At 42.8% G+C, this 12,979-nt stretch overlaps 2 protein-coding genes across 10 annotated transcripts in view; one reads left to right on the forward strand and one right to left on the reverse strand.

Annotated features, from left to right (window-relative positions):
- Positions 1-675: 675 nt before the first annotated feature.
- Positions 676-10,956, reverse strand: Erh (ERH, mRNA splicing and mitosis factor). 2 transcript variants are annotated; one of them, NM_001109442.2, is made up of 5 exons: positions 10,857-10,956; positions 9,909-9,965; positions 8,272-8,359; positions 3,923-4,043; positions 676-1,180 (listed from the first exon to the last, which is right to left on the reverse strand). In NM_001109442.2, exons 1-5 carry the CDS (start codon positions 10,857-10,859, stop codon positions 1,078-1,080), a joined length of 372 nt encoding a protein of 123 aa, NP_001102912.1. In that variant the 5' UTR covers positions 10,860-10,956; the 3' UTR covers positions 676-1,077. The 2 variants fall into 2 exon arrangements, with proteins under 2 accessions (NP_001102912.1, NP_001406426.1); NM_001419497.1 differs by lacking the exon at positions 9,909-9,965.
- A 336-nt stretch (positions 10,957-11,292) lies between these two features.
- Positions 11,293-12,979, forward strand: part of Slc39a9 (solute carrier family 39, member 9) — a 38,916-nt gene continuing 37,229 nt past the window's right edge. For 3 of the 8 annotated variants that reach the window (NM_001399670.1, NM_001399666.1, NM_001399668.1), the window contains 1 exon segment: positions 11,293-12,067. In NM_001399670.1, the coding sequence (NP_001386599.1) occupies positions 11,972-12,067 (96 nt within the window). In that variant the 5' untranslated portion in view covers positions 11,293-11,971. 8 annotated transcript variants of the gene reach the window in all.

Here is a 12,979-nt window from a genome sequence, read left to right on the forward strand (position 1 = left end):
TGCACACACTCAACAACTAGAAGGCCGGTTGATGTGTTTAAGTCATCACAGAACCACTGTATCCAAAACAAGACGACTCTGTATATTTTGCGTGGTCTTCCCTTCACTCTAATAGCTTCCATAGGAGTGAGCAGTTAGTATTTACTGCTGCAGATTCCCAGGGTACATTCTCCCAGAGAATGCTATAGTTTCCAACTTAGGATAGTGTGAAAGACACACATTTTGTGTTTTGAGTTCCACTCTTGTCCTAAGCTGATGATACTAGGTCTAGATACTCCTAGCAATGCTGGGAAGCTGCAGTGAGGTAAGAAACAGCTACCAGGCAGCCAGGAGAGGAAAGCAGTGTTTTCCGTGTTCTGTTCTTAATTAGATTGTAGCACCAAATGCATTTGGTCTTAGACTATTTCCAATTTGTCATGGGATGTGGTCCTACTATTAAGTGTAGAAACATCTTATACTTGTAGCCATAATAGATACAAATATTGGCACTACAATTGAGATCTATTGATTGCTGGAAAAAATGAGGTAAAGGCTTATTGTCATAGAAATCACAGTAAAATGTGTCCAAATGTGAACTCAAGTCCTCTGTGTAGCAGCCTGCTGATTTTAAAACAGAAATGGTCTGTCAGACAATTCAATATTTAGAGACAAAAAACAAATAAGAAAACCACTCAGTGAGAAAATACAACTACAGAACATTTCTTTATTTTTCACTAAGACTTTCCCAGAGGACATAACTAACCTTGTCCCCACCCCACCCCCCACGAAGGGTTAGTGCGCTCACTGCTATAAAGCAGACTCGGACAGTTTCAAGGATTGGAACCAACCTTAAATGGCAAAAATGCTTTCTATCTGAATTTTCATAAAAATGTTTAAGTAAAAAAACGAAAGTAAAGGAGCAAAGGGGCAACGGTGGCTTCAGAGTGAAAAGATCATTCACGGTTCACGTCAGACATTCAATCTTGGCTCGAGTGTAACACAGCGGAAACAGGCTCACTATCATACAAAAGGTTCACTACAGCGCGCTGTGGGCACCTGTTCCAAGTCCACCCCCAGCCCCTAACGCTTCCAACTCAATTACTTCCCAGCCTGTTGGGCCTGTCGACGGAGGAGCACGTAGATCTTCTCTTTGATCCAGTCTTTGTTATACGGCTGGTATGTCTGTGTATCAGCTCGGTAACTGAGAACAGAAACAAACATGCAAAGTTAGAGCCCCACAGAACTGCCTGGCATGGCATCAACCTGCACATTTCCACACACAAAGAAAGTCAAAAGTGGACAATGCTGCTGTGGTTTGTTTTGCTTTTTAAGATTTATTTTATGTATATAAGTACAGTCGCTGTCTTCAGACACACCAGAAGAGGGCATCAGATCCCATTATAGATGAGCCACGATATGGTTATTGGAAATTGAACTCAGGAAGAGCAGTCAGAGCTCTTAACCACTGAGCCATCTCTCTAGCCCAGTGCTGCTGTTTAAACAAACAGATTTGCATCACCTAGAATGATCTTATGGTGTAAAAGCCAAGGCTCAGCACTCTTAAGCACCCAGTTAACACACCTACTGACCAAAACCTTGTGTTTTTTTTCCACTACATAGCTTCTATTTTTATCAAACTATTTTATAATTCCTTTAGTGATTAAAAACAAAAGCTAAATACTAGTAGCTTTAGATTTGCTAAGTTTATTCTGAATCAACTAAGAAATCTCTAATAGAATATTATTACTTCAACAATGACTTCCGGCTGCTTAAGGAACTCATAGTTTAAGAGTTGCTTTTTAAAATAAAACCCAAAGGCCCACAGATGGAAATTCCAGAAGAGAAGGGTAAGGCAGAAGACTCCAGCAGCAGAACGCTATTGATAATGAAGGTTTTCAGAGACTGCAGTACACCGAGCCAGTCACAGTGTCTTTATGGGTCTTGAAGAACAGAGAAGCTTTCCAGCTGTCTAAAACTCAACTCTATGTGGAGGAACACACACTTAAGCTGCACTGCAGTACAGGGGTGGAGAGGCAGCTTAGTGAGTGGTTAAGAGCATTGGTTGCTCTCCAGAGGACCTGGGTTTGATCCCCAGCTCCCACATCATGAGGGTCTGTGACTCCAGTATCAGGGGAGTCAATGTTGTCTTCTGACTTCTGAAGGCACCGCATATACAGAGTACATGGTATACAGACATACATGGAGACAAAACACCTATACACAGAAAATATCAAACAAACAAAGCTGGAGTATAACAAGGGAGACAAAGCACCGGGTGTGTCAGTATAGAATCCCAGCACTTGGGGATAGAGGCAGGCAGATTTGAGTTTGAGGACAGCCTGACCTACAAATCAAGTTCCTAGACAGCCAGGGCTACACAGAGGAACCATGTTTTCATCCAACCAACCAACCAAAAAGACAAACTGGGGGAGGGGGCTGGAAAGATGGCTCCAGAGGATCTGAGTTCAATTCCTAACACCTACACAATGCTCATACCCATCTGTATGTAACTCCAGTCCAGAGGATTTGACCCCCCTCTTCTGGCCTCTGACAGCATCAGAAATGCATGTAGTAAAAAGTCATAAGAATGCAGACAAGATACCCATACAAATAAAAAAAAAAAAAAGAATTAGGTAAGTGATAGTATGTATTAAAGTTAGCCAAGTGGTGGCACGGCCTTTAATCCCAGCACTCAGGAGGCAGAAGCAGGTGGGTCTCTAACTTCAAGGCCAGCTTGGTCTACTACAGAGTGAATTCCAAGACAGTTAGGGCTAAATAGAGAAACTCTGCCTCAAGCCCCAATCCCACAAAGTTGTTACTAAGCATGGGATATTACTTAAAGTATCTAAATTAGTTCTCTTTAGCTTTTTAAAAAAAATCCCTACAAGTACCTGAAATTTTTTTTAAAAATAAAAAGTAAGGAAATCAAGGGTTAAAGTGAAGCAACCTAATAGCTAAGTGATGCTGGGCAAGGTTCATTTTTCTTCAGATCATAAATCTTGTCATCCATTATACATAGTACAGCTCAACAGTCCATGCACCAGACCCCTCACCAGTATCTAAGCTAAAGCTTCATGTTATCCATCCTCCTGCCTCACCCTCCCGATTAGCTGGGATTACAAACCTGCACTCCTACATATAGGAATGCTCTACACAAGCAACACCAAGAGTTTTCTGAAAGGTAAGGCCAGAGGCTGCCTACTCCAAGCGCCTAAGCTCTCCCCTGCCTGACTTACCTCATCAAACACAGAGGCAGGGGGCTGGGGATTTAGCTCAGTGGTAGAGCGCTTACCTAGGAAGCGCAAGGCCCTGGGTTCGGTCCCCAGCTCCGAAAAAAAAAAAGAACAAAAAAAAAAACCAAAAAAAACAAAAAAAAAAACAAACAAACAAAAAAAAAAAACAAAAAAAAAAAAAAAAAACACAGAGGCAGTCCTTTACTAAGGCTCTTCATGGGAAGTATTCAAAAGTGAGTAACTCCCCAGGACCGTGCTCTGTTCATGTATCCTTATTAAGTGCAATCTAGTCTACTTAAAGGTGTAGACTACAGGACAATATTTACATTGGTACTACTGATAGTAAAACTCAAATACAACTATAATAAACATGTTAGAATCTAAAACCTCACACCAAAGAAACAAAAGAAACCCTGCTTACACAAGGTAGGACTAAATTAAACTTCAAGAACAGAACTTTGGTTTTAATCTGAAAAGAATTACTTTAGGAAAATGTAAGAGGATGAGACCCCAAGAAAAGGACTATCAGGATTAGAGCACACGATGTGGAGCCTGTCTATCCTCATCCCACGCTCAACCGCCAAACCCCGGATGCCTTCAGCTCTAGAGTCATCTTAACCTTTAATTATTTGTATGTGAAACACTAGTAACTATATAAATGGACAAAAGCCAGAAAAATACAAATTAAAGATATAGTGGCTAATACTTACACAAGACAGCTGAGATCTGCCAGATCGTCAATAAAATCAAACAACTGACTGATATCATATGTGATGGAAGGGCTGTTGGGATTCATTCTCTTCAGATGTTCTTCATACATTTTACAAACACCTATGGGGGAGAGAACAAGACCATTAAGCAGGGCTATATTGTCACTTTATTTACCTTAGGAAAACTAATCTGGAAAAGAACTGCAGGCTGGTCACCTTTGTTTTAAATTTGTAAGAATATTGATAACTATGTTGTGCTTTATATAATTATATGATTACTTCAAACCCCTGGAGTTGAACAAACACTAAAGGTCTGGGCTGGGCACCTGAGTAGACTGCTAGCCTGAGGGCCCATGTTTGTTTGGTCATTAGCAGTGACCCTTTTCAGATATTACTGTGGTTTTGTGGTTTTTTTTTCCATTCCCTGAGACAAGGTCTGTTTACATATAGCCCTGGCTGTCCTGGAACTCAAGAGATTCTCCTGCATCTGCCTTCCAAGTGCTGGAATTAATGGTGTGTTCCACCATGCCCAGCTTTAGTGTGATTCTTTATCAAGGTTCCCAGTAAATCTTTGTAAAGTTGGAGAGCAGAACACAGAAGTTTCCTATTCACCTTCAACTTTTGATGCAATGGGAAAGTCACAGTGATTGGTGACGGAGTTGGAACCTGACCTAATATGGCACTGAAGGGCCTAGATGTTAGACTCAAGAGGAAGCTAGAACGTTAGCTTACTTATCACACAACTCAGGACGAACGCGTCTACCCAGAAAAACCTTACCTGACAAATAGTAAACACCTTTATATAGGGTTCTATAGATTATCTGAAGTAACACATATGAAGCATTAGCACACGCCAAGTACTCCAATACAAGAAGAAAATAAAACCAGATGTGGTGGTCACATATGTAATGCCAGCACTTGAGAAGCAAAGAAGGAGGATCGGAAGTTCACGCTCATCCTCAGCTATATTTTGAGTTTCAGGCCAGCTTACTATAAATGAAATTGTCTCCAAACCAAAACTTCACAATCAATGGTAGCATTAACAATTATCAACAGAGCACATTACCTGTTAATTTCCAACCAGTAAAAAGTTCTACAAATGGGGGAATTTACCTGTTCAGTCCATTGCTACCACTAACCACACAAGGGAGAAGTGCTATCAATGTTAGTTATTTGTGGGCAACATGCCCTATATTGTAGTATATAAGCTCTTAAGGAACCTCTAAACTAATTTTTAAAAGCTGGAGTTGAGTTGCTATAGGCCTTTAATCCCAGCACTCAGGAGGTAGAGGCAGGCAGACGTCTGTGAGTCGGAGGCCAGTCTGGTCTACAGAGCAAGTTCTAGAATAGCTAGGGCTACAGAGGAAACCGACGTGAAATGCCATCCTTGTTCACTTTTGAGACAGGGTGTATTCACTGGCCTGCACCTTACTCAGGCTAGACTGGCCACTGGACCTCTAGGACCCACCCACCCGTCTCCACACCTCAGCATCAGATCCTAAGCACAGGCTGCTTACTTACAGGGGTCTTGGGCTCTCACCCACTGGTGCTTAAGCCTTTATTGAGCCACCCTTCCCCTCTTAACTGCAACTAGCACACTACACTCCAATCAGGTAACTAATTGTTAGAATCAAACAGGAAGTCAAGTCCAGGAAAGTAATTAATTTCCCTGTGCATCTTTAAACGGCACTGGCCTGTCACTCCTGCCATGTTTGTGGACACAGACCATGCTTATCTGCTACCATGTGGAGGACGAACATTTACTCAGCACTTCACTACAGGCCGCAGCCAGAACAAAGTGGCAAGCAGTTAAAAGGCATCTAGAGCAGAGAGGAAGAAGTAAACTGTCTCTATTTGCAAATGAGGTGGTCTTGTCGATATGAAGCCACCAAGACATGATTATAACTAATAAATGAAGTAACAAGGCTGTAACATACATGATCAGTACATGAAAATCAGCTCTATTTCTATATACTTCCCCCCAAAGAGAAAAGAAATTTAAACTATCTCTATATAAAGCTCTTACTAATAAATCTGGTAAATAATTTTACTAGAATCAGATTTGGATGGAGGGAGAAAGGGATGGAGGGAAGGATATAGGCAGATCTTCATGGTAAAGAAGTGTTTGCTGTTGGCAGTGGTAGGCTTGGACCTGGGGCTTCACAAATGCTAAGCGAATCCTCTACTGCTGAGCTCTGCCCCAGCCTCTCAAGCCCCTCCCCTACATCCTCCCCACGCAGGCTTTATCAGAAAGTACCCCAGTACCCAGCTCGTGCTGTCCTGTAACTTACTATGTAGCTCAGGCCGCCCTTACACTCTCACTTCTTTGGCCTTAGCCTCAGCAGTGCTGGAATCACATAGGATGGTAATGACCATCACTCGTCTTTTAACTTTTTAATACGGAAAATAAATTACCATTTTTTCCTTTTCAATAGGATGTAGCCCAGGCTAGCCTTGAAATCACTACAACAGGATAAACTTGAACTTCTGATCTTCTTGCCTCCACTTCCCAAGTGCAGGAATTACAGGTTCGGACTATGCCTGTTTATGTGGTGCCAAGGAACAAATTCAGGCTTTGTACAAGTACTAGGCAAGTACTCTATAAAATGAGCTACAATCCAAGTTCATAAACTACATTTATAATCTAAAAAACGAAATGAAGTCATAAAACACAGAAGAACCTTAAATGCACACTGTTATTGCAATTGCAGCAATTACAACCAGCTCACTGGGCCTGTGTGGGGTCACAGTATTCATGGGTTTAATTAATCATGGGTTGGAAACATTTGAAAAACGATTGCCACAAGTACTCAACATCTATACTCTTTACTTATTTCTCCAACAAAAACTGTGTAATATTATTTACATATTACACTGTATTAGGTATTACAGGTTTAAAGACTAGTAGTTGCCATGGGTTTAGAGGACAGGGCAGGCATAAATTTCAGGGCAATGAAACTTTTCTTTATAACTCTAAATTGACAAGCCAACCAAAATTTGGCAAAATTCACAGAACTGGATAACACAGAATGAACCCTAATGTAAACTAGGAAACTTAGTCACCACTTAGTGTCAGCCCTAGTCAGCCCCACTGGAACAACCTGTCACACCGACCCAAGACATCAACAACGGACAGAGGCAGGGGACCAACTTTATATTCTGTTCAATTTTTCTACAAACTTGAACCCATGTATCAATTAAAGTACAAGATTCAAAATATTAGAGGCAGACATGGTGGCACATATCTACAATCCCAGTACTTAGGAGGCCACAGGGAAATCTTGCATTCCAGGTTAGCCTGAATAGGTATCAAAACTCTTTCATACATAGGCAAACAAAGTTAGATTTTACTAAGATTAATTAAGGCTAGGAAAGGCTGCCGTCTGCAGTCCAAACATGACAACATGGGCCCAGCGACAGTCCTCGAAGGCCGCAGTTCTTTTTGCTATGTAGTTGAGCTTAATAACAAAAGGTTAGCAGAAAAATGGACCTGAAGACATTGCAAGTCTCCCCTCCTCCGTAAAACCTACCTTTTTCTTTCCTTTCCTTTTTTTTTTCCCCCTAAGACAGGGTTTCTCTGCGTAGTCCTGGCTGTCTGGGAAATTAGTTTGTAGATCAGCTTGGCTTCAAATATCTAATATCTACCTCCTTTACCTGCCAAGTGCTGGGATTAAAAGTGTGTGCCACCACCACCTGACTCTCCTTTTCATCTTTAGGAGCTGAGTCTGATGGCAGTGCCATGGGTATTGTAGAAAAGCTACCTTAAAGTCATCTTTGATTATAAGAATCTTTTGTTTTCACAGTAATCAGTGTGATTAGGAGTTAAAGGAGCCAAATCAACTACATAACTTTTGATAGAAAGAAGCAATAATTTCCTAGAAATGTCGGGCAGCACAACCAGTTAGTATGATGTAATGATTAAGCACAAAAATAAATCCACTTAGCAGCGAACAGTAAGTCTGTGCTCTCTAATGGCTCCACTGGGTTTGAGTCTGGTGTGAGTTTAGCAAATGCCCGATAAATCCTACTGACCTCCTTCTGTGAACCCTGACCTTCCCTGAGCTAACTTATTTTAGGTTCAGAAGGCATTCTCAGAGCCCATGTTAACAACTCAAGGATGCTACAGTTTAGCCAAGGGATATAAAGGATGTATGTAAAACACCCATATTTCATAACAAAATGCAGTAACAGTCCATGCTAAAAACCTATTTTCCCTGCCTAAACGAGTAATTCAAGAAAGTAGGGGGCAAAAGATTCTCATCCCCACATGCTACTCATCTCCCAAGAGAATGGTATGGTGTGTGTGAGGGACTGAGGACTCCCCTTCATTACCTTCCGTGCTCACTCACCTTCCATGCATTCATTCACAGACTCATAGTCAGCATAAGTCCTGCCTTCTGGCCTCTTGGTAGGCTGTACCAACAAAATGGTGTGAGACTGAAGGGGAAAAACAACTTCAATGAATATCCTAACAAGCAACTCAGAAATTCACGTCATGACATAAGCTCCAACATGACGCAGACAGGTATTATAGTTACTGAAACATAACTAGGTTGCTCATCCTGCAGTACTTCTGTATCAGTGTTGGGTCACAACTCCCTTAACTAAGTCAGTCCTTTACTCTCTGCTGCATCATTTCTCAAACTCCAAATATACCTGCTTCTGTATTTTCTTACTAACAACCTTTAGAACCTGTTTTCTGTCTCCACTGGCCTCTAGCTCTATTAACTCAATAAAAACTAAGACATGGGGTAATCAAAGGAGAAAGGAAATACTATAATCACTGTATCGACCTAATGTCTTCTCTGACTTGAGCACAACAGTGGAGTCACATTTTATACAGGAGCTATTAAACATCAAGATGTAAGAAAAAGTAACAATATAAAATGTATATAGTAAATACCACACTAAAATCATCCATTGCCTTAAAGGGCCAGCGCATACCCAAATCATTTATCTGTGAATTCAGAGGGACTGCAGGACGCTGAAAGCCTTTCTCCTGCTCACTAGGGAGTGGAGTCAGTTCAGAGTTCTCAGTATATTCTGGGACAGTAATGAGTTCTTTGGGTTTGACATAGGATGTTTTGTGGCATCTTTGGTCTCTACTCACTATATGTCACCAACAACAATTCCCTTCAAAGTAGCAAAAATAAAAAATGTCTTCAAATGAGACAAAGAAGAATCCTGGTCAGCATAATCTTATGTAGTGTCTCCCATGCATTTAAGAATGAATAATTAATTAAACAAATGCTAGCATGATGCAACCCCACTGCAAGCCTAATCCTCAACCAAACTATTCACCTTGTTTTCTTCACTTGCAATACTAGTGTTTGGTAAAAAATAAATTCTTATGTCAGGATGTCCAAACTATTTTGAGACAATCCAAAAATTTAATTATCAACAAATGGAACTGAGAATCTGAGATCTAGGCTATCTGGGTATTAAAAAACAACAAAAAAGTAATTTAAATTTCATATAGCAAGAGAACATTATTATTTCTCCATCCCCAGAGATTTGTGTCATTTTGATTAAGTTTGAGAAGACTTGAGACGAAACCCTAGGTTGGTAACAAAAGAAACTGTAACGATGTAAACAGTGTTTTTTTGGTGATTAATAGGCAGAGAAAGTGGGATTAGTTGTGTAGGGGCTCATAAAAGGCCAGCTACTCAAAAGTTACTTTCAGAATGTCTGTGGTTGAGAAGAAAATTGGTCTCATGGAAACCATATTTACTTTCTTGTAACGGCTCATCCTAGACAACAAGGTAGTCACTCTTTGCCACATTTTTAAATTTTTTAAGGCAAATTAAGGAGTAATTTGAAATAGTAACATTTGAAAAGTAAAAACACACCTGCTACAAATCTTTCCCCTTTGTTTACTTAAAAGCAGGAGGGCTGGAGTACTGGAGACATGGCTCAGTGGTTAAGAGCACAAGCTGCTCTTCCAAGGGACCGGTTTTCAATTCCCTGCACTCACATGGTCGCTTACAATCACCGGTAATTCCAATCCAGGGGATCGGACGCCCTCTTCTGTCTGCCGCAGGCACTGCATGCAAGTGGCACAAGACATGCAGGCAAAACACCATACACAGAAAAGGAAATCTTTTAAGATCCGAAAAAAGAAAAACGAGAATGTTGATAGCTCATTGGTTAAGAGCACGTGCTACTCTTACAGAGGGCATGCGTTTGGTTCCTAGCACCCACATCCTCCGCTCACAACCGCCTGTTGTAACTCCAGATCCTGGGGATCTCATTCCCTTTTCTAGCCTCCGAGGGCACCTGTGCTAACGTGCAAACAGACACATAACTTAACAAACTAAACAAAAACATTCCTTGTTGGATTTTAGGGCCAGGACCCTGGAGTCTCTTTTTTGGCTCCACTTCCAAGGCAAGATTGAATGCTGACATAATTGCCAAAACAGGGCAAGTAAGGATACTGAAAAAGGGAAAAACTTTTTTCTTTTAAGTTCGGGGGCCGAGGGACGGCTGATGCTGCACACTGCAAAGCAAATCCGAACCCCCAGGCCGACATACGGGAAACAGTAAAGGTGACGGGTGTGTCAGTTTCAGGAAACGTCTGACACACGTTCCCCGGCCATTGTTCCTAGAGTCCGCTAGTGCATCTGAAGAGAAAGAACGGCACCCCACGCCTCCCTCTTACAGGCAGCGATCGGCAGATAGCGTATTCTCAGCCCACCGCACACATCGCCCCCAGCATCAGGGCGCGCAGCCGCAAGTAAGACCAGGTTCGGGGCCTACAGTCAAGGCCCCGCGGCTCAGCGCCGGGAAGGGAAAGGGTCCATCCGCGAGCTGGGGGGAAGGGGGCGGGGAGCAGCTCGCTCGCGCTAGATGGGCAGGGGCGGGAAGGTTGGGAAGATGTATGGAGCAGGGGTGGCCCTGGAAGTTGGGGGACCCCGGCAACCGCTGAGAAACTCACCATCGCGCCAAACGCTTTGCTGCAGCCGCCGATAACACCTCCGCCGCCGCACACGAGCTCAGCCGCAACGCCGCCAACAGCCAATCCCGCGAGAGCCGTCGCCGGAAATCGTCGGAAGCGCGACGCAAAAGAGCCTTTCGGACCATAGAGATTCACACATTTCCGGTTTCTAGAGTGGATACCGACTCTGTTTCAGCCATCTTGGATAAGGGCGCGGAGATGTGTAAGAGAATCTTTCGGAGCTTTAGAAAGAACACTTTGTTTCAGGGTGTTGCCTTCTGTACTTTAATTAACAGATAGGCGGCTAAAGTGATGGGGAATACAACAGCGACACCAGTCATCTCTTTTTAGCCTTTCTAAAAAATGGCGGCAATATAAGGGCCCGGGCCTATAGGTCGGTTGTAACCCGGAAGTGCCCTGCTAAAGAGGAGGCGGCGAGACAATCCGGAAGTGGGAGTAATGAAGAGGTGCCACTTGGCGGCCATGGCAGCTGTAGTATTGGCGGCTCAGGGTCAGGGCCTGGCTGAGGGAAGTACCATGGGTAGCACCGGGTGTAGGACAGAGACAGCGTCGTATCGACTTTGCTGTTGAATCCTCCAGCCCATTGTTAGAGACTTGCAGGACATCTTGCCCGACTCTAGACTCGAAAGGTACTTTGCTGGCACTGGTGGGCTGGTCCCTTCCCTGGGGGCGTATCACCTGCGGTGCCACCCCTGGGAACTGGTACCGCGTGTGGAGAAGACACTTGGGTTTACCTTTTTTTTCCTGCTGCTACCAGGGACGTTGTCTTGGGGAGCGGGTCGTCGTGTCACCCTCATTCTGACGATTAAGGAGATCTCTTTTTGCACAATTTCTCCATCTGTTACCTACCGGAATCCCAGTGACTGGCAACCAAGTACCTAAGACTGCGCAAAGTTTTCTCTGGTGCTAGTATCAGCAAAAGGAGCTTGCTTCTTAAGAGAGCGGCGGGCTTCATGAACTCACCGGCCGGTGGCAAGGCTGAAAGAAGTGAGGAAATTCCCGTTTTCTTGGAAGACCACACGTTTAAACAGCCCAAGCGCCGTTTGAAACTGGAATTTTAAAGCCTGGTGGAGGGGTGACTACAGGAGGGCAGAATGGATGACTTTCTCTCCATTAGTCTGCTGTCTTTGGCAATGTTGGTGGGATGTTACGTGGCTGGAATCATTCCTTTGGCTGTTAATTTCTCAGAGGTAAGAAATTGTCCGTTTTCTGCCAAGCATTAGGTAGGATGGTGCTAGACATAGTGATATTTGCAAAGAAGCTGCTTCTCAGCTCTAAGGACTCATTAAGGGAAAGATGTAACATTTCACAGTAGAAACAAAGCTCACACTCAGCCCTATAAATCTTAACCAAGAGTGGTGGAAAGATGATACACTGGAGAACCTGGAGTGTTCAGAATCCTCTGAAAATTATACACCCCACCACTACCAAAAGTTGGGGCTCTGCATTTTTCTATAGACAGGAACCACAGTTACATTTCCGGAGGTTTCAAGAAATCAAGATATCAGATAAAACCAAATGGAAACTATTATTTCACTGAGGCGAAATCAGTATAACAATTTCTTGAGAAAAATCATAAATGCTTTTGGAGGAAAGCTTAGGATGTCAGCACTACAATCAGTGTGAGAGAGAAAAAAACTAAAGTAGATTGTTAGTATCACTTTCAAAGAAGCCAAGGACTGGATATTCTGAGATTAATTTCAAATCTGTTTGTTTAGAGATAAACTTTTTGCTGGACCTTTAATCCCAGCACAGGGAAGAAGAGGCAGGTGGATCTCTGAGTTCAAGGCCAGCCTGGTCTACATAGCAGGGTTTTTTTGTTAGGTTGTCATCCATTAAACAGAGGTTATGGGAGGGGGAGAAAGGATATGCACATCTATTCTTTAGATCGTCAGAGTTCCCTAGGCATACAGTGCTCAAAGGTTTAGGGCGAAAAACTACTCCATGCAAGGGAATTCCATAGTGTCATCCTCAAGATTGGTAGGTAAACAAATCCTTGCCTCAGTTCTATTCCTGAAAGGACTAACTTCCTCAGAGGAAAGATGAGGCATGAGGTAGGCCTCAAAGGGACTGGGAAGGAAAGGCATTAGTGGTGAAGAAAA

This window comes from Rattus norvegicus, chromosome 6, assembly GCF_021556685.1.
Source record: "Rattus norvegicus strain SHRSP/BbbUtx chromosome 6, alternate assembly SHRSP_T2T, whole genome shotgun sequence".
NCBI classification, from domain to species: Eukaryota; Metazoa; Chordata; class Mammalia; order Rodentia; family Muridae; genus Rattus; species Rattus norvegicus.